This window comes from Amblyraja radiata, chromosome 9 (assembly GCF_010909765.2).
Source record: "Amblyraja radiata isolate CabotCenter1 chromosome 9, sAmbRad1.1.pri, whole genome shotgun sequence".
NCBI lineage: Eukaryota > Metazoa > Chordata > Chondrichthyes > Rajiformes > Rajidae > Amblyraja > Amblyraja radiata.
This window is the reverse complement of record NC_045964.1, coordinates 27,089,598-27,117,377: the sequence shown is the minus strand read 5'-3', so window position 1 is coordinate 27,117,377 and position 27,780 is coordinate 27,089,598. Positions and strand designations below refer to the sequence as shown.

The following is a 27,780-nucleotide window of genomic DNA, read 5'->3' as shown; positions in this document are numbered from 1 at the left end:
TTGAATTTTTTGATGAAGTAATGGGAGAAAGTTGATGAAGAATATTCAGAAGATGCCATTGACATTGTTTTTCTAGAAGGTATTGAATAAATTGCCCCTCAAAAGCTATTGAGCAAAATCGAAACGCACTGATTAATTGGTTATCTGCAGAATACATTGGAAACTGGCTGAAAGGTGGAAAGTTGAGAAAACAAGTAAAAGTAATGGAGAAGGGTAAACAGTGATGATTCTTGTTGGCATTGCAAGGACCACTGCTTTGAATGGATGTACAGGGTGAAGTGTAAAATGATGCAAAGTTTGAAAAAATTACATATTATGAGGAGGATAGTATACAATGCATTAATGCATAAGCAGGGCCGATACTGAGCATAAATAGAATATCCTTGAAAGTGACATCACAGATAGATGGGGTGGTCAATAAGGCTTTCAGCATTTGGCCTTGATCAGTCAGAATATTGTGCATGTAAGTTGGGATGTTATGTTACAGTTGTACAAGACATTGGTGAGGCCAAATTTGTAGTATTTTGTTCAATTTTGGTTATATTACTGTACGAAAGATGTATTAAGATGGAAAGAGTGCAGAGAAGATTTACTCAGATATTGTGAGGATTTGAAGGCCTGAGCTACATAGACAGGTTGGGAAGGTTAGGACTTCATTCCTTGGAGCGCAGGAGGTTGAGAGGTGATTTTATCGAAGTGTATAAGACAATGAGGGGAATAGAAAGGGTAGATGCACAGTCTTTTACTCAGTCGGGGAATTGAGAATCAGAGGACATAAGTTCAAGGTGAGAGGGGAAAGATTTAATAGGAATCTGTGAGGCAACTTTTCACAGGGTGGTGGCTATATGGAACAAGCTGCCAGAGGGGGTAGTTGAGGCAGATACTATAACAACATTTAAAATACATTTGGACAGGTACATGGATAGGATAGGGTTAAAGAGTATGGGCAAATGGGCAAATGGGACTAGCATTGGTGGGCATCTTGGCTGGCATGGGTAAATTGGGCCATAGGGCCTGTTTCCATGCTGTATATCTCTAACATTTAATACAGGAAAGTGCAGAGACAGCAGGGTATAAATAGTACAGTTGAAAAGGGATGTAGAAATAGCAAGAGTGAACATATGCATACATTCTTGAAAGTTGATAGAATGATCAATAAAGCATGTAGGATTCTAGGATTCATACATAGAGGTATGGAGTACAAAAGATAAAATAAAAATGAATCAGTGCAATACATTCAGTGTGCCATGATTTTAGAATAATGAATAATGTGATAGTCTTTGAGAAGATGCAGAAAAGAACTATAGGAATGGGTCCAGGCTTGAAGAATTTCAGGCACCAGATTAGATTGGTGAAGTTGTGGTCATTTCAGGAGGAGGTTGAGGAGAGAGTTGCAGAGCATTGTGGCTGGTTGAGACAGTGTAAGTAGAGGGAAGCCCCTGCTGCCATTTATGAATGGTTGCAGCATCGGGAGACCGAGATTTAAAATGGTCATGAAAAGGTAGGGGAATGTGAGGAAAAACGTATTTGGTTCAGAATGTACTCAGGATCTGAAATTCACTGCCTGTGAGAAACAGAATAAATCAGTGTCTTCAAAATAGATTTGGATAAGCACAAGAGAGAATAATTTGTTGGGCCACATAAAGAATGGGACTGATAAAATTGCTCTATTAGGAGCTGGTATAAATTCAATGTACTGAATCGCACCTTTGCTGTAATGGTGCTATACATTGAATAGGTCATCAATCAGGTATGCCATTGCAATGTCTGTGGTAAAAATAATTGAATCCTTGTCTGAGATAGGTGCATTCAAAAGGTGGTTTACATTACAGTCAGAATTTATAGTCCCCTACATTACCAGAAATTGGATTTTGGGCTAATGTGTGGGGCACTTCAATGTACAGTGCCCTCCATAATGTTTGGGACAGACCCATCATTTATTTATTTGCCTCTGTGCTCCACAATTTGAGATTTGTAATAGAAAAAAAACACACGTGGTTAAAGTGCACATTGTCAGATTTTATTAAAGGCCATTTTTATATATTTTGGTTTCACCATGTAGAACTTACAGCTGGGTTTATATATAGTCCTCCCATTTCAGGGCATCATAATGTTTGGGACACATGGCTTCAGAGGCGTTTGTAATTGCTCAGGTGCATTTAATTGCCTCCTTAATGCAGGTATAAGAGAGCTCTCAGCACCTAGTCTTTCCTCCAGTCTTTACATCACCTTTGGAAACTTTTATTGCTGTTTATCAACATGAGGACCAAAGGTGTGCCAATGAAAGTCAAAGAAGCCAATATGAGACTAAGACACAAGAATAAAATTGTTAGAGATATCAGCCAAACCTTAGGCTTATCAAAATCAACTGTTTGGAACATCTTTAAGAAGAAAGAAGAGCACTGGTGAGCTTACTAATCGCAAAGGAACTGACAGGCCAAGGAAGACCACAGCTGATGACAGAAGAATTATCTCTATAATAAAGAAAAATCCCCAAACACCTATCCGCCAGATCAGAAACACTCTTCAGGAGTCAGGTGTGGATTTGTCAATGACCACTGTCTGTAGAAGACTTTGTGAACAGAAATACAGAGGCTCCACTGCAAGATGCAAATCACTGGTTAGCCGCAAAAATAGGATGGCTGGGTTACGGTTTGCCAAGAAGTACTTAAAAGAGCAACCACAGTTCTGGAAAAAGGTCGTGGACAGATGAGACGAAGATTAACATATCAGAGTGATGGCAAGAGCAAAGTATGGAGGAGAGAAGGAACTGCCCAAGATTCAAAGCATACCACCTCAGCTGTGAAACACGGTGGTGGGGGTATTATGGCCTTGTCCGGCATGTATGGTTGCTGAAGATACTGGTTCACTTATCTTCATTGATGATATAACTGCTGATGGTAGTAGCATAATGAATTCTGAAGTGTATAGACACATCCTATCTGCTCAAGTTCAAACAAATGCCTCAAAACTAATTGGCCGGCGGTTCATTCTACAGCAAGACAATGATCTCAACCATTTGTGTTAAAGCAACAAAGGTGTTTTTCAAAGACACCCAGCAACTGTTGATGTCCATGAATCTCGGACTTCAACAAAATACTAAACATGACTACTTTCATTTACATGACATTGCTGTGTCCCAAACATTATGGTGCCCAGAAATGGGGGGGGGGGGGGGCTATGTTTCAACACTGCTGTAATTCCTACATGGTGAAACCAAAATGTATAAAAATGGCCTTTATTAAAATCTGACAATGTGCACTTTAACCACATGTGATTTTTTTCTATTACAAATTTAAAATTGTGGAGTATAGAGGCAAATTAATAAATGACATGATTAAATTGTAGGTTTGTATCGCTTGTCGGAGAGGGATTTCCTCGGGCTGCTAGTCGATCGGACTTCCGGTCCCGGTTTTAAAAAATAAATAAATCGCTGGACAATTTAATAGTTGGATTAAAGTAAAAAGCGACTTCTATCGCCCTCAACGCCTACAACGTGACGGATCGCAAAAACAGGACAAAAAAAAAGGGTAAGTCATTTATTTTACATATAATCTTGCTTCTTGGGGTGGCTTTAATCTAATTTTACGTTACGAAAATGTTATTTGGGCCCCACACGAATCGCCCGTGTCTTAATTTAAATCCTCTTTTTTTAGGACAATCATGTCAGGGGAAATGAGTTGCCCCTGTGCAGTTGAGGGCTATGGGTGAGTGGTGGAATAATATTGCGTTGGGGACCAAGCCTCCTGTGTGACAGGGACCCAACGGGTCCCACTTAGTCTAGTAAAAATTAAAGCTCATAGTCATAGTAATATCCCTTCAAAGGTTTAAGTTTACTATTGTCATGTATACTAAGGTATAGACAATAGCTTTAGCTGTTTGTTTCATTGCGATGATTGGCTGGTTTTGAAAACCTTATCTTTAAAATGAATCTGTAAACTAATGAATATACATTTTTGCAATTTCAGTATTAAGTGTTCTACAGATAAGGTTATTAAAAAAATATACAGTATATCCCATTGTAAGATAATGTTCATATTACCTAATAAATCCAGACAAATCTTGCTTCTAAGGAATTGTGCTAGGATTAGAAATTGTTTCATAGAAACATAGAAAATAGGTGCAGGAGTAGGCCATTCGGCCCTTCGAGCCTGCACCGCCATTCAATATGATCATGGCTGATCATCCAACTCAGTATCCTGTACCTGCCTTCTCTCCATACCCCCTGATACCTTTATCCACAAGGGCCACATCTAACTCCCTCTTAAATATAGCCAATGAACTGGCCTCAACTACCTTCTGTGGCAGAGAATTCCAGAGATTCACCACTCTGTGTGTGAAAAATGCTTTTCTCATCTTGGTCCTAAAAGATTTCCCCCTTATCCTTAAACTGTGACCCCTTGTTCTGGACTTCCCCAAAATCGGGAACAATCTTCCTGCATCTAACCTGTCCAACCCCTTAAGAATTTTGTAAGTTTCTATAAGATCCCCCCTCAAAGCCAATACCACCAAACACAAAATAATCAAGAAAATTAAATAAAGCCATATTGTACTCATGAAAGATCAAACACATTTAGAGTACCTGACAAATTATTTTGTTTACATTTATCGAGAGGGAAGATGTTAATACACAACAAATAGTATCTGATAATTAGCCAAAATTGCAAGTAGTGTACCTTTTTATTGACTCATCAAGATGTTCTTCTTCCACCTTGTGTTCGTTTTTTGCTGTAAGTAAATCAAAATATTTATTTACATTAAAGAACATGGAACACATTATTTTACCCAAAAACAAAATTAAATCTTACTCATTGAGTAGTAAGAGGTGTTTTGCAGGTAATCTCTCAGAATAGTGATCGATTTTGTGAAGAAATAAAAATCTGCTTTTTTTGTTCTTGTGGTTTTTGTATCAACTGGACACCAGAATGAGGAAACTCACTTCCAACCATCTCACAGGAAATCACTTTCCTTTCATAAGTTATGTCTGATTACTGCTCTCCTTTCTACTTCGAGACTTGGGACAACCTACAGCAGACATCTAAAAGCATGGGATAAATACCACCAATGCTGTCTCCAAATTCACTAGGACAAGCAAATCAATGTCAATGTCCTCTCCCAGGCCAACATCTTCACTATTGATCCAGTACTTACATTCAGTTACATTGCCAGGCCTATCAACTGTAACAGGCACACTATTTCCACAGCTCTGTCATGCAAAGATATTACCACGTAGACAGTGGAAAAGCTTCAAGATGCTCAAAAACATCACCACCGACTCTGGAGAATCTCTGAGTGCTCATAATGGAGAAGCATTGGGATGGTACAGAGATAGTACGGGTGGCACAGTAGCAGAGTTGCTGCGTTACAGTGCCAGACTAGGGGTGCTGTCTGTATGGAGTTTTTACTTTCTCCCTGTGACTGTGTGGGTTCTCTCCAGGTGCACCGGCTTCCTCCCACACTCCAAAGACGTACAGGTTTGTAGGTTAATTGGTGTCTGTAAATTGTAAATAGTCTCTCGTGTGTAGGAAAGTGCTACTGTATGAGGCGATTGCTGGTCGGCGCGGAATCAGTGGGCTGAAGGACCTGTTTCCACGCTGTGTCTCTAAAGTCTACAGTGTAACCTTGAGGTTATGCACTGGGGACATACGAAAACCTCTGAGCGCTCCCAATGGCAGAAAGAGCAGATCATCTCACAAATTACTCACTACCTCACCTGTCAGCTATCACTTGCCTCATTAGCCACAAAACCAGTTCCTGAATGAATGTGTAAGAAGAGTTGTGTACTATTTGCACGGATGTGGAAACGCTATTGAATAATGTTTTGAAGAAAATTTACCTATTTTTCCCCCCAATGATCTGGCATTAAGATTTACATTCAGTCTGAAGAAGGGTCTAAACCCGAAATGTCACCCATTCCTTCTCTCCAGAGATGCTGCCTGACCCGCTGAGTTACTCCAACATTTTGTGCCTATCTTAAACAAATGAGGGGTTGTTGTTTAAAAAGCCAATAATCTTTAATTCCAGCAACATACAAGTGCTGGAGTAACCTCGTGGGTTAGGCAGCATCCAGCACCTGCAGTTCCTTGCTTCTCAATCTTTAATTACAGATTAGGTTTACAGAGAAGAATAAATGATAAAGATTAGAAATTGAACTCCTGTTGCAGCCTTAAAGGTACATGGCTGCTGGAATTTTTAAAAGTCTTCCATAAGCTTGTCATGGGATTATGGAAATTTAAGTCTAGGTGAGCAGTGGAAATGTTTGTGCAGCACAGGGAGATTTCATGCCGAAATTCAGAGAACTTGTTTTTCTCTGAGGTTAACAATTCAAGTGGCAATGCTGAAGAAAAAATGTCTGTGTAAAATGGTACTGAGGGATCCATTAAAATGTTGCAGAATGCGTACATCATGTTCCGAGTATGTGCTGCCCTCTGTGAGCAAAAAGGTTCCTTCCCAGAACCCTTTTATATATTTCCGTTCTCATCTTAAACCTAGTTTTTGACTCCATTAACCTGGGGACAGGACTGTCTATTCATGTTATTTTTGTCTCTTGTGATTTTATATATCTCCATAAGATCACCCCTCAGCCTTCTACACTTGAAGAAGAAATATCTCATAGCGTATCCAGTCTCTCCATATATTTCAAATCCTCTAATCCTCGTAAAATCCCCATAAACATTTACCAGCTTAATGGCATCCTTCTTGCAGCAGGCCAACCAGAACTGTACACAGTACTCCAAATGTGGCCCTACTAATGTCTTGTACAACTGTAACATGATGTCCTCTTTGCTGTACTGATTAGCCGGACTGTTGAAGATAAACATGCAAAATGCTTTCTTCATCTACCTATCTATCTGTGTTGTAAGTAACTATGTACCTGCACTCTTGGGACTATCTGTTCCACATCACTCTCCAGGACCCTACCATTTACTTTATAAATCCTGACCTGGTTCATCTGACTAAAATGCAACATTTCACACTTACCCAGAACATCACCTATCCATGTTCTCCAGAGTTGCTGCCAGACCTGCTGAGTTACTCCAGCACTTTGTGTCCTTCCCCAAATTGATCTGCCATTTCTCAAATGCTGTTGTAATTTTAGGTAACCTACTCTCCCACCAATGTTAGTGTCACCCCAATCTTACTAACCATGCCACCTCCATTCACAGCCAAGTCGTTAATGTAGGTGATGAATAAAGGAGAGATATGTGAGGAAATTTACACAGACACAGAGGGAATGTGCAAACTCTGACAAATAGTGCCAGAGATCAGGATTGAACTCGGGTTGCCAGAGCCCCACTAGCTGCATCACTAAGCTGCCTGTTTACAGTCACATGTAAACCATAAATGATCAAAGATTTTATCCAATGTACAAAAAATTGACTTGAAACATCTATTGTGAAGGACATAGGAAGCTCTGGAATAATTAATTGTCTGCAAATCATTTATTCTTTAGTCTTTAGTGATACAGCATGAAAACAGGCCCTTTGGCCCATCGAGTCTGCACCGACCAGCGATCACCCCCGTACACGAACACTATCCTACACATTATGGACAATTTACAATTTTCACCAAAGCCAATTAACCTCCAAACCTGTATGTCTTTGGAGTGTGGGAGAAAACCGGAGCAGGGAGAAAGTACAAACTCCGTACGGACAGAACCCATAGTCAGGCTCAAACCCAGGTCTCTGGTGCGCTCGTTGATCAGAAGCACAGGAACCTTCTCTGTTTAGTTTCTTTGATAATTGTTTTTTCATTAAGGTGTAAAGTTCATTCATTACTTTTCATTGGCTTTTTCAAGATTCCTCTCAACCAATTCTTGGAAAGATATTGTGTATCTTTTTTTTAAATCTTTACACCTCAACTGTTTGAAAATGCTAATGTGCATTACCATCTATAATAGAGATGGCATCCATGGTCATGTGAATGACATAGTGTGATGTATGGCTCATTAAAGAGTCAGTTGAAGTGATAAATAGTTGTACGGTGGATAGGGTTCAAGTAAGTATTCACCTTGGTTTGTTTAAACAATAACCAGTATAAGTTTAAAGGATGAATGACTAAATGGTTAACTGGAAGGATGAATGACTAGTACAGTGAAAAATGCAAAAGACATTATCATTTTTAAGTACAATTCCTTAGCTTGAATGCATGAAGAATTTGCTGCCTTGACTATGATATATAAAACGTATTTGTGGTTTTCTGTATTCTTTTAGCTGTACAAACTTTCTCTGATCACCCCTTATTATCTATCTGTTGTTCCAGGTAATTTAACCAAATTGGTGTGAACGTGACAAAATGAGTAGACATTCCTTCAAAGTAATATTTCTTTAGATTGTAGAGATAAATGTTAATTGGACTCGGTCATCAAATTTTAACTTTATGTCTAGTTTTAACCGTGTCTGCATATGAAGTAGCCACGAGTTCAATGTCCAGATAGCATGTTAATGATAGGTTAAAAAAGTACCACAATGAATTTTGCAAAACAATCATGATGAATAATCATGATGAATAAGTTTACAAAGGTCAGGTGAACACACAGAAGCTCAACAATTAAAGCAAAATTGAGAGGTGAAGGTTATAAATAAAATTATTAATATCCAGCTTTGTTGGGCGAGTCAATGTTGATCTGTAATAAATAAGTGTGATTATGCAAGTAGAAAATTTAACGACGACTGGCTCAACAGATGAAAGAAAAAAATCAGTAATTGGTAGTTATATTTAGAACATGATCTACTAATGTAATCCAAACTTTATGCTGGGCTGGAACTATTTTTAGTAAATATTAACAAATATTTGACTTTTGAAGTATTACTTGAAACTTAGTTGGAATTATTCATTGAACCATCCCTGTACATATGTATTACCAATTTTGCATCAAACTCCCAGGTAACATTTATTCTAATAACATCTAATAATGGAGAACCTGATGCTTGTGCTGATAGTTTGGAAATGTGCAGTTGTATATATGCCTAATTAATTGCCCAATTAATCAGGCCAATTGCCTCTCAGAAGCTACATGTATACATGGACTAGCAATTCTTGATATCCTGCCAACTGACACATTCTCACTAAGAGTTATGTTTTTTTTCCTAATATGCTTACTGAGACTGTGTACTCTTTCTCACCCTTTCTCCATATCAGCTGTTGATACAGTCTTGTAATTGGATTGATTTGCCACAGAATCCCCACAATATCATCAGACAGACAGAGAGAGATAGAGACAATGTACAGGCACGTTGTACGCAATAACGACAATAAATATACAATGAATAATCAATAAACCAGACCATGAAGGTGTAAAAAACAAAGTACTTAAAGAAACCATTGTATTGCAAAATCACAGTGGTTCTGTGCTAAGGTAGGATTTTGCAGGGTGGTTCAAGAACCTCAATCAATCAATCAACCTTTATTTTCATCTTGCAAAGCTACAGTTGTACAGTGCAAAATGAGAAGATGTTTCCCAGGGAATACCGGAGCATCGCACATGAAACTTAAAACATTTCACACATAATAACAGTAAAAAGCAATCCAGTCCCTGATGAAACAGCATAAATAGTTAAAAGCAGGTAAAACAGCAACATTAAAATACAGTAAAAACAGTCATTAAAATGTCCAGGGCAGCTGATTTGAGTGGCCAGTGCCAGAGTTATTAAAATGTCAGTGCAAAGCCGCAGAATCAGGTGGAGTGACTGTTTAGCAGCCTCACAGCCTGTGGCAGGAAGCTGTTTAGCAGTCTGGTAGTCCGGGCTTTGATGCTACGGTATCTCTTGCCTGATGGCAGGAGATCCAGGTGTGTGTGGAGGGGGTGAAGTTTGTCCTTAGCTATTCTCAGAGCTTTTTTCAGCGGCTCTGGAACAGTTCTTGTACGGAGGGGAGGGAGACGCCAATGACCCTCTCTGCACCCCTCACTACCCTTTGCAGAGCCTTCCTGTCTGAGCAGTTACAGTTGGAGTACCACGTGTTCATGCAGTACGTGAGTACAGACTCCACCGTGCCCCTGTAAAAAGTCCTGAGGATGTTGGTGGGGAGTGAGGCCTGTTTGAGTTTCCTCAGGAAGTGCAGTCGCTGATGGGCCCGTTTGACAATCCCAGTGTTGTTCCTGGACCAGGTGAGGCTGTCTGTAATTTGCACTCCGAGGAACTTTATGCTCTCCACCATGGTGCCACTGATGTTGAGGGGTGTGTGTTTTGGCTGCGACCTCCTGAAGTCGACAATCATCTCCTTTGTTTTGTCGACGTTTAATGCTAAATTGTTGTTGCCGCACCAGTCCACTAGTTGTTTCACTTCCTCCCTGTACATTGATTCCTCATCTCCGCTGATGAGTCCCACCACTGTTGTGTCATCTGCAAATTTTATGATCTTATTGTCCCTGAATCTGGCAGCACAGTCATGTGTGAGCAGTGTGAACAACAGCGGGTTGAGCACACAGCCTTGAGGGGAGCCGGTGCTCAACGTGATCGAGCCCGAGGTGTTCTTGCCAACACGGACTGACTGTGGTCTCTCTGTCTGATGGTTGTTGGAAAGAAGCTGTTCTTGAAAATAGAGTTAAAATGTCCCAGGCTCCTGTGCTTTCTTCCCGAAGGTGCCAGTGAGAAGAGAGTGTGACCAGCATGTATGGGTCTTTGATATTAACTGCCTTATGGAGGTCATAATGTACTGAGTAACATCCATATGTAGTGATTTCACTACCAACATTTAATCTGAAAGGCATAAGGAAGATCCACCTAACTGGAACAATATAGCTCAGAAAAAAGATTAATCCTGGTGCTTTTGGCAGGGCAACAATTTGGGAGTGATGAGCGAAACTGCATTTGAATTCAGGCAGTGAAAAGAGGAGTGCGTATATTTTCAGTGATGTTGTTAATACACTAAGCTGTCCAAATATACATGTTGACTGCCTGTTAGTTCAGGGATTGCAACATTATGTGGTGGGCTGTGATGGAAATGAGGGGAGAGAGCACAGTCCTCTTTTTGAATGGTGAAAAGAGATGTGTTTAGGTACAGGCTCAGCAGTATTAGATATCCAAAATCAAAGAGAATGGTCTCCAGATAAACATCATGTATGCTATTTATCAGTATATATATAAAACTTACATTTGTATCTAATAGTACCTTCTATTACTAATTACTAATAATAGATAATTGAACACGGTCAAACATTTAAAAGACAAAGGCAAAGGTTTCTATAAAAAGTTCACAAGGAAATGTTGTGTTTAAATAAAATCATGTCTGATCTTCAGAGTTGTAAATACATGAAAGAAACATCCACAAGACATAGAACAATCACTAAATGAATCATGAATTCTAAGTACACATTTAAATTTCTACTGTCATCCTTAATTCGCCAGAAGATGAATGTGTTGGAAAGACAATCTGTGAAACTAAGTTCCATGTCAAATGCAATCTTCCACAGTTCAAGAAGACTGGCGCCAAATTTAAGCACCCAGATCTTTATTAAAACACTAGGTAACTCAAAGAGTTGTACTTTTCTATTACACTACTTAACAACATATTTTATGACCAACATCTTCAGATAACAAAACATCAGCAATGCAGGTTTTATGAATATTACACAACACATGATGTGGTAAGTAGTAATGACCACCAGAACATCAAACCTTTCAAAGTTGCAGATGTGTTTATTTTTGAAGTACTATCATGTTTTGGGGGTGTGGTGGACTGAGAAGTTGACTGAATTCTTTATTGATTGTATTTTCTTTTCACAGATTGACCAAAAACACTAATGCATAGTTTCATGGGTCTTATGATTTGCCTCTTGGTTTCCAGGTTTATTTTAAACATTGTTCCCATTTCATGATGGATGTGAGGTGATGAAAAAGGAAGTGCAAGTGATATTAAACATCAGACCAGCAAAATACTGAAGGTATGAAGATTGAAAGTTTGGAATAAAGAACAACTGGGAAATTTGAATGCAAAAACTAAAAGAAGACACGACTATGATCTTTCCTAATGGATTAAATATTACAATTTCTCTAATATCAAGTTCATTTAATATGTTGCAATCTGTGGCCAAAAAAGGCATCACTGTGTGAACATAACTCGTTGGTTAGCCATTGAGCTCAAAGATGTCAAGTGTGTAATCTTCCTTTGTATACTCGATTTGAGATTGAGGTCTTTGGCTGACAAGACCAGCCCTGGGGCGCACACTTGAGGTCAGTGGGGACACAGGAAAGCCATAATGTCGAGAAGCTGAAGCGCATCTGCATTTTCTGGCCCTGGTAACTCGGTCCCGTCAACTAGCTTCAAAGCTGATACAGGTTATCATGGCCAAAGCACATCTGCCTGTTCTGTCATGCACGCACAATTCCAACTCTCATGCAAGAATGAGATGTATGAGGCTGTCTTTGAAACAATCCTTCTATCGGTTTCTTAAACATCCCTGATTCTGGTGCCCATGAGCATTACATGGTCTGTCCAGCACAAGTGTGACCTCAGGTTCATGATCTCAATACAAACAAACCCAGTCCTGTTCAGAACTTCCAAGTTTGTCAACGTCCCCTGGCATTTGATGCTTATGCAAAACACGCAGAGATCTCACGTTGGCCCTTTCCATCAGCAAACAAGATCAAAGAACAAGCTCTATAATTTGTATCTCAAGTACACTCCTTTTCAAGGTCATGGATCAGGATACACATCGGAAACAGGTTGAAAAAGACTAGAGAAAGTACACATCACTGTTTCACGTCATCGGAAATGTCAAGTGATGTTGAAGTGTCATGATGAGAGAGGACAAGACCCACCATGATGTTATGGAAGAGGCGAATGATTTGGATGAGTTTCCTGTGACAGACAAACTTTGTGAGGATGCTTCCTTGTTGATCATGTCAAAGGTTTTCATCAGGTCGATTTCATCAGAGCTGTGCCCTGGTCTGAAGCCATACGGAGCCTCAGTTGCCACAGTGGGAATTGGTACCTTCATTTTTGTTGAGGGAAGCAGTCTTTTCCTCTGAAATGCTAGTTAGGAAGTCATGGAATGTATCCAGAGTCTTGGGACCAGCATTTCTGGCATTTCAGTGTTGACTTTACCAATGCTTTGATGGATGTAAAGAATTTTGAGGCATCCTGAAATATGGACAGTTCCCTGGTTTTACCATGTTGCACTGGTGATGTTAGCATCATCATTGCTAATTTCTGTTATTGTAGCTTTCAAAATGAAACGTCTCAAGTTTGAGATAGAACTCCCCATTAAATCCATATGTAGGAAAATCAAGAGAAATAAGTTACCAGAGGAGGATGAAGGACAAGAAAAACTAAGAAACATCAGCAATAATTTGTTATCTTGCCAGTGATGGCCAGATTCCAAAGAATAAACCGATAAATAATGTTATAATTTTGTATTAAACGCATTGAAAAAAATGTTTGAAAATAAGAATGACAACAAACTTAATTTAACCGTTATTTCCAATAAAAAAAGTTCAAATCTATGAAATAAATCTCTGTAAACAATAGAGACAATTTAACATGAGAGCAATGTTTTCTCCATAAGATGACTGCCATTAATTTCTACGATTTGAATTATTTATATTAAATACTTGTTCTTTAATATTTTTACTTTAAGTTACAACTGATGGTCAATGTGCTCAGTGCTATTTTTAACACTCTCAACAATGACTCCATTGTTGGTGTATACGATTTTGGTATCTGAGTCAGAGATGCTGAGGTTTCATGCTCCCCAGACCAAAGGCACAAATAGTAAAGATGAAACCTCAATGCATTTCTAAGTAGTGTTAAACTGTATTTCAGCCATACAATGGCACGGTTTTGTTTTAAAGATATACAGACACTATCCTTGCTCATATTTAATTTTCACTCAACAAAACTACAATATTGTGTTGCAGTACTGATGAGAGTGACCATACTTTGAGTATTGTATATTCTTCTTGTCACCAAATTACAGGAAGGATGTAGTGACAACAGAGAGAGTGTGCAGAAGAAATTATCCATTATGTTTTCCTGAGGCAAAGAGCTGTAGATACATGGAGAGATTGGATAAATTGGGTTTATTTTCACTGGAACCTAGGAGGCTGAGGGATGATCTAATAGAGGTAATAAAATTGTGAGGGTGATAGATAGGAGCAATATTCGGAGTCGCTTTCCTACAGCATGAGAGTTTAGAACGAGAGGGCAGGGGTTTAAGAAGAGAGGGAAGAAATTTAAATGAGATCTAATTTTTCCATTGAGAGGTTGTTAGTTATCTGCAATGAGCTTTCAGAGTTTGTGGGAGAGGCAAATAATTTACAATATTTAAAAGGTATGTGGACAGGTAATTGGATAGGAAAGGCAGAGGAGGATATTAGCCTATTGAAGGCAAATGGGATTAGCGTGTATCTTTTCTCCCAAAGTAGAAATGGTGCCCATAATCAGTGACAGATGCTTTGTGTAGAGGATTGGCACCAATTAGTCATTAATCTCTGCATTTTCTCGACAGAAATATCTCTTGGCATTAGGAGATGGAGAATTGTTAGCCAGAGCGTGGTGAATCTTTGGAATTCATAGCCACAGTTGTGGCCGTCATCAGCTGTTTTTAAGGTGGAATGATAGGTCCTTGATTAAGAAGGATGTCAAAAGTTACATGGAGAAGGCAGGAGAATGGGGTTGAGAGGAAAATATAGAACAGCCATGATTGAATGGCAGATTAGACACAATGGGTTAATTTACCTAATTCTGCTCCTTTCTCTTACAGTCTTATTATGTTTGAGAATGTTGATGAAAGGCTGTTTATCATCCTGATTAATTTCTAGGCCTCTAAGCACTGTTTTTCCATCTTTTCTGTATCATAACCAACAGCAAACCTCGCTGAAGTGAACGAACACTGCATCCATCACAGATTTTCACCAATTGCTAGCTGAGCAACCTGAAACAAGATCAACCATTCCTGTGCTAAATTCATCAACCACCCAACAACATTTTACTTAATCTATCACCAATCCAGTTATATAAAGAGGAAAATAGTGAGTTAGATGGTACATCAAAGTAAAATGCAGAGCACCTAGATATGTTCGGAGGGGATGTTGAACAGCTGGTCAACAAATATCAGCAGAAGTGGCTATGTCACCAGAACTCATTTCATTTTTGGAATGTAGCATAGTTGAAAATCTGTTCCTATAATACAATGTGGCAAATGCATTATGAACTGTGGAAAGCCCTGGTTTATACAGTGGACTTGAAGATTCAAATGTCAATAAGACATTATTGCTTCTGGAATAAGACCCTTGACTATTTCATCAATCACCAGCTCAAGCTCAGGCCTTATGCAATTTAAATGAGTCCTAGTGTCATATAGTGTAAAAACTTGCCCACAACAACCAATATGTTCAATCTACACTAGTCCTACCAGCCTGCGTTTGGCCAATATTCCTCTAAACCCAACAGAAATGGATCAGCACATGGGGTAGCTCCTTTAACTTCTGCTTTGAAACTACAGTGTCTAATTTAGAATAATAGTTGGCGAAGCAAATGCTGGCAAATACAGCTGATGAGAATATAGGCCAAAGACAGTTTTAGTAGGCACCTTTATTTACTCCTTTTCATGTCCAAGAAAGATTTACGGAATGGGTAAAGGAGTACCATTTGGAAGTGACTGTCTGCAACTATGAGCAGGAAGTTTTGGTTAACTGTATTGCCACTGAGAATTTTTGATGAGGAAGGGCATCAAACGTTACGGGAAGAAGACAGGAAAATGGGGATGAGAGTGGAAACATAGATCAGCCATGATTGAATGGCAGATTCTGTACCTATGCCTTTTGGTCATGGCGAAGCCTGACAAACTATAAAAAAAGAGACAGGATATAAGGGGTCCTTTCAGTGATCTATTGAAAAAATTGTATTTTGGACAGAAACGATTTAAAGGAAGCAATGTGGTTACTTAAAGCTCCTCAATGCTGAAGAATTGTTTGCTAAAAATGATTAATTTTCTTAATGGATTGAGTATTTATAGTGTTTAAAGTACCACATCTCAGAATCTAACAAGGTCACATTCACGATATTTGAACAGTATATGGATAATCCACCTCGAGCAGGGATTACACTAGACATTGTATTGGGATACAAGCTTGACCAGGTGACTGGTGTTTCAGTGGGAGACCATGTTGGGAACAGGGATCATAATTCATTGTGTTTTAAGATTGTTATGAGTAAATGCAGACCTTGGTGGAAAGCGTTAAATTTGGGAAGGGCAGATTGTCGCATTTTTGGCCTCCTGATCGCATTGTTTAGTGTCCTCCTACACACTTTATACATGGCGAGGGATTTGTTTGATCCCACCAGCCTAAATCTGACCTATGCCTCCTTTCTCCTGACCAGAACCTCAACATCTCTCATCAAACAAGGTTCCTTAAACCTACCAGACTTGTCCTTCACCCTAACAGGACCTTGATGCCCCTATACTCACTGTCTGATTGTTGAAAGTTCCTGCCTAATAACTTAATAATTGGTCTTGCCTAATTTAGGATCTTAATTCGGGGCAGCATGGTGGCATAGTGGTGGTGCTGCTGCCTTACAACTTCAGAGACCCAGGTTCGATCCTGACTACAAGTGTTGGCTGTACGGAGCTTGTATGTTCTTCCCGTGACCGCATGGGTTTCCTCCCACGTACAGGTTTGTAGGTTAATTGACTGGTAAAAATTGTAAATTGTCCCTAGTGGGTAAGATAGTGTTAATGTAGGGGATCGCTGGTCGGAGCAGATTCTGTGGGCCAATGGGTCTGTTTCCTTGCTGTATCTCTAAACTAAGCTAAACTTGTGGGTCAGTCCTAAGCCTCTCTATAACTACTTTAAAATGAATAGAATTGTGGTCATAGGTCCCAAAGTGCTCTCCCACTAATACTTCAGTCACTTATCGAGCCCATTTCTTAAGAGGAGGTCCGATGTTGCTCCCTCTCCAGTAGGGCCCTCTAGTACTTTGATTATGGAAGCTTTCTAGGCTGATCCAGAAAGTTTAAAATTGTGTGGGGTGGGGTTGGATGGTCAGTAAAATGCGCGTACACTGGGGTGGGTGTTGCCTAAAATGGAAGAATTCAATGTTCATACCATTAAGTTGTAAGCCATTCCAGCAGAATGAGGTGTTATTCCTCCAGTTTGTTAGTGGCTTCCCTCTGACAATGGAGGAGGCCCAGGATGCAACTGGCGGTATGAGAATGGGAAAAAGTGTTAAAATGGTTTGCCACCGGGAGATCCAGGAGTACCGAGTGCATTCGGTGAAATGGTCTCCCATTCTATGCTTGGTATTGCCAATATAAAGAAGACCATATTGGGGGCACCGAATGCTGGAAGGGCTGTTGGGTCCCTGCATGGAGGTGAGGAAAGAGGTATAGGGACAGGTGTTACATCTCCTGTGGTTGCAGGTGAAAGTACTTGGGGAGGGGTCAGTGTGGGTGGGAAAGGATGAATGCACCAAGGAGTTGCGAAAGGAGTGGTCTCTATGGAAAGTGGAAATGGGGTGCGGATAGGAAGATGCGACTGATAGTGGGATCCCATTGCATTATTCAATTACCTAGCTCTTCCTGGATCACATGCAATCTCATCTTGCAAAGCAGCTTACCATGTGGAACCATTTTAAAGGATTTGCTGAAGTCTATATAAACTTCCAGTGCTCTGCTCTCATCAATCTTCCTGGTTATCTCTTCAAAAAACGTAATCAATTTTGTGAGAAATTATCTCCCATATAGAAAGCCATGCTGACTATTTCTAATTAAGTAGGTCTTTCCAAATGCATGTATATCTTTTCTCTCTAGTAAATTACCTATCACAGATGTTAGGGTCACCAGCCGACCATTTTGCCAAATGCACTCGGTCTATAATCCCCAGTTTGATAGTGAGTTTGGAAGGGATGATGGTGTTGAAGGTCAAGTTCTAGTTCATGAGCAATAGTGTGACGTATGTCTTCTTGTTGCCCAAGGGGCCCAGCGCAGAGTGGAGAGCCAGTGAGATCTTCAATCTGTTGTAGTGGTGGACAAATTAAAGCGGTTGCAGGTCAATGCTGAGACAGGAGTTGGTTCGCATCATAACCAACCTCTTGAAGCAAACCTTCCCAACCTGATGACTGGAGTTAAAAATCATTCCCACTTCATCTTTTTAGCTGCATTTATCAAGACCATACTATTTGGGTGGAAGAAAAACAGTGGCGCCACACTTTGTCTTGCTTTTGGAGAATTGGCCCTGGAGTGTAAACCTGTTAATGGAGTCAGATGGATCTTCAATTTATTGTGGCAATGTTTAAACATTTAGAAACTGAGAATTCTCAAGTTCTAGCACTGTAAACATTTGACTTTCTAATGTAGTAGAGAGCTGGGCACATGCAGGAATGCATCAAGCTATGTCCTAGACATGACAGTTCATAATCCCAGCCAGGCAGGAGCCACATATTACAAACAAGATCTTGCCAAGTTGGAACACAACCACAGCTAAAATGCTAATGCAGTCTTTATGGACAACATGTATTTTTAACACATATTGGCACATCGGTTTGTAAAAAGTTTATGAGGAGCAGGAAATCGGTCTTCAGAAGATTATGATCAGTTCTTACCTATAGTGGTTGAATTGAATGGGAGTAAATCCCAAGAGATGGAAAACAGGCTGCCACTGCATTTTTGATTTGCACACTTCGGCATAGCAACTGCAACGAGATTTAAATAATTCCTCACAGTGAATTGGAAAATGGGCAAAGCCTCACAATCAGATCCTTCGCTAAGTTTTCCAATTCATCGTCTGGTGAGGGGTCTGAGGTCAGGAGATGAATGAATCTTTTGCCCATCCTTCTAAGAAAATTAGTACTGTCTTTGAGACGTTCTTGAGTCATTCCCTCTTCGGATAATGTTCTTATTGACTTCTAGAAGAACTTCTGACATGAGCTTTAGAAGTAAGATTAGCCTCCCAAATCCCCAAAAAGGCTTATCAGAAAGAAAAATGTGAAGAGGTTCAATTATTTTCTGCAAGAACCTAGTTCCTCCCTGGAAGCAAAGAACCAAATGGACTTCTTTTCTCTGGGAGTTCAGGCAAACATATTGATTGCTACGCCATTGCAATGCACCTAGTCCATACTCATAATCTTACTAGTATGACCCAAGGAACTGATTGTTGACTTCAGGGAAGGAAAGCCGAGAGACCATGCACCTGCCTCATTGGTAATTTTGCAATGGAGCGAGTCAACAGTTTCAAGTTCCTGGGTGAATACACCTATAATGATCAGCTCACAAGAAAGCTCAGAAAATTCCTCTTGTTCCTCAGTAGTTTGATGAGATAACCAAACACTCTCAATCTATAGGTGTGTGGTGGAGAACAAACTGATTGGTTGCATCACAGCCTGAAAGGTGAAGCAGGACATTAAATACTAGAAACAATCGTATTCATTCATGCCAACTGTAGGAAACTGGGAGCAGTGGCATGAAAGGCACACTAATTCCTGGAAACATGGATGGGTGAAAGAAAGAATGGGGTTCACCACCTCCTGAAATCTGGGAGCAGCAATGGGAAGATGAAATACCCAACTCCGGAAAACTGGGAACAGGGACATGAAGAGTGGGGCCAATGAACTCTTGTAAACTGGAGTTGAGTACCATTCAGCAAAAACGAAGGAGATTTAAAAAAAAGTGTAGCAGTCTTTATTGAGATCCATCCTCATTAGCTGCTTAACACAGCCCTCTAATAAAACTACTAACTGTGGTGGAAGATTATCATGTCTTTTAAATGTTGTTATAGTACCTGCCTCAACTACTCTCAATGGCAGCCTGTTCCATATACCACCAAGTCTAGTAAGTAAATGAAATATGGCTTGTACAGTTTAGTTTATTGTCATGTGTACTGAGGTACAGTGAAAAGCTTTTGTCGCATGCTAATCAGCCAGTAATGAGAATGCTGAAATATAAATGTGCATACAGCATATCTGAAAATTTTATGAGGTATATCTTTTTAATAGGCCTGGATTTTGCAACAAAATGACAATGTTTGACACTGCCCTTGAGAAGGTCATCCACAACAATCTAGCACTATTTGTAGATAATGTAGATTTTTCTTTCTGACTGTCAGGAGCCACTGCACCAAACAACAATAACGCAATGCCGTCTGATCAGCTAATCACATTGAAAATTTTGTGTGACATAAATCAACAGATAAAAGTTCTAAGCTTCATCCAACATATTAAATATCATAGATAGGATGGAATAAACATGGGGCATGTAAATGAGAATGAAGTGACTGAAAGACTTTTATTTAAAAAGTACAATAGAAAATAATTTCACTTTATAAAGGGTGTAATTTTGAAATAATTATCAGAGGAGATAACAATCCACATGCATAAAATAGTTACTTTGGGGCAAGTGAGGTTGCTGAGTATGCCATGCAAACATATTTTATTCAACAAACATTTTTACTGTTTTTTTAGAAATGTGAATTAGTTGAATTTCTAGTCAGTTCACTGACTGCACCAGATTAGGCGACATCAACAAACTTCATGAAGAAAGCTCAAATTTGCACGTTTAAAACAAAAGGCATTTTTCCTAAAATGCTCGCTTACACTTTGTATGTAGAAACTAATCAGCGCACGGTTAACGTTAAAACATCGCCAGAAACTTGGCGATTGGTGAATTTTGAGAACAGTTTATGGATTACAGATGCTCCCCATCTTACGTAAGGGTTACGTCCCATGGAGCATTGTGTTGGTCAGATGTTACGTAAGTCGGAAATGGAAGTGCTACTGCGCACATGTAAATTTACTTAATGACGCAGAGACCACGTGGGAGCTCCGATGTGGCTTGCAGAAATGGTTGCAGTGCACTGCTAACTCAGAAATAAAGCAGTGGGCTTAAATAATCATTTATGTAAGAGCGCGTTTATGTTAACCATTTATTACCACAGGGTGGCGCTTTGATGGCAGCCTCTCCTGCAGTCTGTCTGTCCCTTTTGTCTTTTTTTTGGTTCTTTTTAGTGTGTTTAAAAAGTTTGTGTTAATGTTCTACGGTTTGTTTTATGTGGGGGGTGGGCGGGGGAGTCGGGGAGAAACTTTTTTCAATCTCTTACCTTGCCGGAGATGCAATTGTTTTCTGGGTCGTATCTCCGGTCGCTCTGCAGCCTAACATCGTGGAGATGGAGGCCTTGCTCGGGACTGACTTTGAGCTGTAGACTTACCATCGGAGTCGATTCCTAGCCTGGGATCGATGCTCCAAACGCAGCCTGCAGACTTTAACATCAAGGAGCTCGCCGTCTCGGGAGAGACCGAGTCGGGAAGCTCTAAAACTGCACGATGTTCGACTAGCCCCAACCCGAGGTACATCGCCCGGCGCGGGGGAGCTGAGATTCCCACCCGATGCAGGAGGCCTGCCGCCGGCTATGGGAGTAAGATCATTCCGTCAACTGAAGGTTAGAGGCCCCCGACCGCAGGAGGACAAAGAAGGGAAGAGATTGATTTTCGCCTTCCATCACAGTGAGGAATGTGGAGGAGTCACTGTGGTGGATGTTTATGTGAAAATGTATTTTGTGTGTTCTGGTGCTTTTTATTAGTATGACTGTATGGCAAATCAAATTCCTCGTCTGTTGCAAAACATGGCTAATAAAGTATAATTATGATTAATACATAAGTCAGGGAGCGCCTGTATATTCTGATTCTGAAATGTTCACAATGAAACTTAATTTTGGAAGAATATGCTAATATATTGCATATTTAGTATATCTGTGAGGATTAATTTCTATTGGTTGAGGTTCTATTGTTTTTCATTGATAATGATCACACAATTTTCTTTAAATATAGATCGCAACATTTTGTTGTCTTTGAGAATAACTATTGGAACAGACATGGCAAAACATCTAAATTTACTGTATTTCAATTTCAATAGATTTCAATATTTGGGTTGAATTCAAAGTAGCATATAGATTCACAAAGATACATACATTAGACTCTGAATGTTTTCATTTATCAACGGTTAAAATAAAACAGTTTCATACTTTCTAAAATCAGCATACAATACACAGACTTAAACTTGTGTCATAAACAAAATAATTCCTCAGTGCCAAAGGCAATAAATGCCTCCAGAACATTGAATAAACACCAAGGTCTCTAACAGAGGTATTTATTGGTATGCACAAGCATTTGGCCAGATAAAGTTATTCTAGAGTTTATCAGTGGATCATTTTGCTTATTAAAGTTTTATGAAGAAGCAGAAAAGTAAAAGTTCTATAATGGGAGCAGTCAAGAAAAAGTGAGACTATAGTGGAATACTATATACAAGGCACCTTGTGTTTTACGCGGGGGTTACGTGCTTGAAAAAGTAACACGTAAATCAAAAAGTGCGTAAATCAAACATATGCCAGGCACTGCATGTGACTAAGCTGCCATACAGTGCAGGCATGAATTTGAGTGCGTTATTCTGAAAATAGGAACGCGTAAATTAGACTTCAGTAGTAATAAGACAACACAATATTCTAAAAACGAATAAATCAACAACGTGTAAAATGCAAGGTGCCTTTATAATAGTTTATTTCCTTGTAATAGTTTTTTTCTTGTACAAAGTGGAAAATTTTCCATACTTAGTGATATCCAAGCATGATTTCACGCATGAAATTATGCTTAGATTTTACTAAAGCACGGAGAGATTTCCATAGTTACTGATATTACTCACTGATATTATGACATAATACTTAAAATTAAAACAATTTAAATTAAATAATTAATAAAGCTGAGAGGAATAAACAGGCGTACAATGGACCTGAGAAGTGTAGAAAACAGAGAAGGAAATAGATGGAAACCAATTATAAGGCTACATGAGTAGAACAGTTAAAGAATAAAATGGCTTGGATTTTGCCTTTAGCAGCAAAATAACATAGTATGATGACTTGGAAAAAGCCACCTGCAAAGATCTAGACATTTCAGTGGCATAGATTTCCCCCTTCCCTATATTGGCTGCCATCAGTCATCAATCCAAAAGCATCCCAGAGGGTCCTGCAACATTGATGTCATCAAACAGAGCATGCAACTAATCAAATTGAAGAATTTTCAAAGACTGTAATATGAGAAAGCACAATTTTTATATTTTATGTTTTAAATGTTTAACAGATCAAGTATGATTGGAATGAGATTCAATTTGAAATAAAAATATATATTTATAGACACAAGTAAAGTCTTCTTGCACAACATGAGATTTTTTTGAGCAGATGGTTTTCTAAGCAACAATGATGACTTAATAAATTAATATATCAGCACAGATCAATCACAGGTTAATAAACAAGACAAAAAAAAAGAGCAGGTCAATTTTAGGATGACATAAAGAGCTGAATGACTTGGCCCAATATCTTTGGCTCGTGCCCCACCCCCATCCCATCTTCAAATCAGTGAACTGTGAATCAAGAGTGAAAGGCTTATTAACTCATCCCAGTGAAGCAAATATTCTAAGCTTTAATTTTATCTCAGCTGAGAATTGTGAAGAAAAATCCATTATCATTGACTCCATCATAGACTTTGCTCCTGATTAAAATTCCAACGCCCAGCCTGGTCAATCTCTCAGATTCAGTCAGATTATTCATATTGTTGGTCATTTGATCCATGCTAAGCTTTAACCATATACTGTAACTTATCCATCAACATCATCCTGTTTTGTCAATCACCAGATCCCTGCTGAAATGATTACCTATCTCGTGTGTTAATTTTAAAAACCTTCTCTTAAACCCTCAATGGCTTTACTCCATCAAATCTTCCTAAGCTTCTCTCATCAAATACCTCTTCTTGAATTCTGACATTTTACTTTCTATTCGCCCCGTTACTGTGATAAGTATTTAATTCTATTGAGCTTATTTCTCTGGTTCTTACCTGAAATCTCTACATATTTATAAATGTTCACAAAATCTATTGAACCACATTTCCCAATCCATTTCTTAAATTCTCGTGTTCTTCTACAGGTTTCCAAATGCCTTTCTCGATTAATAAGACCCTGGTCTAATTTTGCTACTATGGGGATCTGTACAGATCTTGCAGAAGGTGTCTGTAATTTCACATTAATGAGAACTAATACAAGCTACAGAAATTGCAAACGTGGGACCTGGAAAACATTTTAAAATTTATTTTTGAGGATGATTCACCGGTACCAATGTACAGACTGGTTATTAAGTCTTGACCTTTTGTAGCTGGTTCCAAAGTTAGTTTAACATGTTGGTTTATAGCCTTAGGATACAGATTTTGGTTAAAGAGGGCATCACTAAGCTACTTTCTATGGTGCTGATGCTACAGAAAGCTTGGGAACAGTCAAGATAATAAGGTTGTGGCTGCAATGATCATACAATGAGTTGATGGTCACTGATGATGATGATAATCCACACATGTAACTTTAGCAAAACAAACTCAGGCTTATTTTGTTTGTAAATGAATAAAATGCCCAGACTAAGCTGCGCTGCAATAAATGAAAACCAATTTGAAAACTCAGCAATGGCGACATATATGCCATATCTGTGAACAATGTGTTCAGTTGCCCAATGATTACTTTCTACAACCTGATTTGTGGTAACCAGAGTAAACCCACCCGATGGTACAGATTATTATGTTTAACAGTTATTCTAAACATATTTGTCATATAAAATATTTGAAACATAAAAGTTTTTGTCACAGTATCTGCTCAAACATATATTTTTTCTTTCATAAAAGCATAAAATGTCAATTTTGGGTGCATTTAGATCCTTTTTATAAAAATGCAACAGCTCAATAGGAGCAGGAGTAGGCCATTCGGTCCTTCGAGCCAGCACCACCATTCAATGTGATCATGGCTGATCATCCCCAATCAGTACCCTGTTCCTGCCTTCTCCCCATATCCCCTGACTCCGCTATCTTTAAGTCCTATCTAGCTGTCTTGAAAGTATTCAGAGAACTGGCCTCCACCGCCCTCTGAGGCAGAGAATTCCACAGACTTCAACTAAAATTAAATAAGGAGATCCAAGAAACATGTGTACACTTTCATTGGGAAGTGCCTAAGTTTCCAGCTTGTTACATAAGTTTGCATGCGTGAATGTAGCACCCACTGCTTGCATGCAATGCACAAAAATAATGTGCAAAGCTGATTTGACCTGCCTCTTTTATTTTACGTCCACTTTCCAATCAATGCAGTGTTAATCTTGCACAGCTAGACAGACTAATTGGAATGTAGCATCCCCATTAAGACATAAGATTCCAATAACTCTTTAGGATGGTGGCTGGATTTTTCTGGCAACTATAAAAATCACAGATATTTTTGGAGGACTTTATTTTTGTGCTAGTTCAGCTATTCTACAGTATAATAAAGCATTGGTATTCACAAATACCTATCACTACTTGCAGCCGCAATATGCTTCTCCTTCAAGCTGTATTTAAGCAATGTCAGCTACCTAAGACACTGGACCTTTTCCAGATATGTGCAACCAATTAATAATACCTTTGGCACTGGACAGCATACAGCATAATGTACTAATTTTCAAGCAATGAAAGAACATGGGTTAACACATTCCATATCCATTTTCTATGATTTTTATTTATGCAGGTAGGTTGCACTTACGCTTCAAGTTTACCTTAAACTACTGGAGACATTGGAAGGATGCCACATATTACTGAATCACATTGCAAATCTTAAAAACAGAATTTAAAATCTTTGTCTTACTAATATTGATCTGTCTGCATCAGTATGTCCTGTATTTCACTGATCGTTATCGTGCATTAAATCTAGCCACAATTTATTGTAGGTATGTTACAATACTTACCTTCAGCAGCGCTGCAATTCTGCCACTGGCCGTGTGCGCGATTTTGGCGCGTTTAAGGGGGGGGGGGGGGGGGGCGGGGTTAAAACGGGATTTTTTTTCCGACCCGGTCCTGAATTATATTTTGTTGGAGTGCAAGATGTTGCTAAAGAATCGTTCCGACGGCCGTTCTGTGTGTTTTAAAAAAAAATTCGCCCGACAAGTTAATCGCTGGAGTGTTTTTAAAATCAGCTTCTGAAGCCGTCAATGCCGACAATGGGGCCGGATTTTATGTAGGGGACAGGTAAAAGAAAGTAGTTTATTTTTATGTATAAAAGTGTTTCTTAAGATGCATTTAATTCACATTTTAAGTTGCGAAATGGTGATTTTTCCCCCCGAAGAACCGGCAGTGTATTTGCTGCCGATATGGGGAACTAAATTCACCGCAACCTTAACGTTCCAAATGGTCCCGTTCCAGAAAATCCCACTCGCAAGCTGATTTAAATGGCTATTAATTTACAGGTATTAAACATTAAATTCCTTCCATTTGGCCTATAAACCCATGACAATGAGATTAAAAAATTATGTTATATTGTGAATTCTTGTGTGAATGTTATTTGGACACTTAGGCTATTTAATAATGTTAATCTATTCTTAAGAAATGGATAGATGTTTAGATCTAGTAATTGAATGTTGTAATTAGCTACAATTAGGTAACTAACTAACTATATGCTTTAATTTCAAGTCATCTAAGTAAGATTGTTTCATATTTGTTTCAGAATGCTTCAATCTATAATAACTGAACATTTCTTTCAGTTCTCTTAAATTTTAAGAAAGTTATGGGCTTTAAAATGTTCTCGATCACAGCTTTTGTGTTAAGTCAATGAAAAAGCAATAGGGAACAAGATGCCAATTTCCGAGTATGAAAATGGCCATAACTTTTTTAATACTGAATGTATGGAAGTGAATTAGGTGTCAAATTAAATTTCTTTTTATGCTTTATCTGATGGGATAAATTAAAGACTTGATTTTTTAAATCTCAAAATTTTGTAACATTGCTATTTATTGGTCAGCTTGAGATGTTGAATAAATGAAATATGCTTATCTTATGTATAATTTTGGAAAAACACCAAAGGATTATATCTATTTATGACCCACATTTATATGTTGTATTCCCCTCCCCTTTCCCCTTCTTTGTCCTGCCACTCCTCTTTTCTAGTTTTCTTTCCTACCCCTACCCCCTAGAAAATCAGTCTGAAGATGGCTAATGGCCCAATATGTTACCTATCCATGTTCTCCAGGGATGCTGCTTGACCCGTTAAGTTTGACCCGTTAAGCTTGACCCAGCACTTTGTGGCTTATTTTTTAAACTAGCATCTGCAGTTCCGTGCTTCTACTTTTATATTTGATCATTTGCTGCCTTAGAAAGTCCACTTACTAACTAACAACAGATAAGATGTGATACAATAGCACACGCCATTGTACTTCTCGCTGGAAATTTGTTTTCAATGAAGTAAACAGATTTGAGATTCAGAAGGGGAGAGAAACATTGTTTATCATACTTAACATATTCAACTGGGAACAAATTTCTAACATTGTGCACATGTTAAAAACAAAACAAATTGGTCTTTGCATACACACTGATGAATATATTTCATTTGCAGGCATTCATCTGAAGAATTCCTGTTAGATTTATTGGAATGTATGCTATGTACAGATCTTGTGGGAATATAATTTTAACAGTAATTATGTTTATTTTCTTTGGATGAGATTTACAGTGCGCATTAATTAATTGAACATGCAGATTTAAAAGGTGATATTAGTTTGCCTAGAAATACCAGAAAAACAGTAAAAGGATCATAAGCCAAGAACGTCATGATGACTCAGTAACCCTACCAGGATTAATATCATGATTAAAATCTTGTTCAACAAAAGCAGTTGTCAACAAAGTAACAATGACTGATACTTTGAGCAAATACATTAGAATGCTAACCTCTTAATTCTTATTTTCATGAAGCAATTTTAGAATCATTTGAATTTTCCTGGCCAAGGTTCAAGACTATAAGGACAGATCTGGTTTTGT

At 38.8% G+C, this 27,780-nt stretch overlaps 1 protein-coding gene across 2 annotated transcripts in view; it reads right to left on the bottom strand.

The window, feature by feature from the left end:
- Positions 1-27,780, bottom strand: part of fmn1 (formin 1) — a 313,397-nt gene that overhangs the window by 87,626 nt on the left and 197,991 nt on the right. For both annotated transcript variants that reach the window (XM_033026936.1, XM_033026935.1), the window contains one exon: positions 4,677-4,728. In XM_033026936.1, coding sequence (XP_032882827.1) covers positions 4,677-4,728 — 52 coding nt within the window. The remainder of the gene's footprint in view (positions 1-4,676; positions 4,729-27,780) is intronic.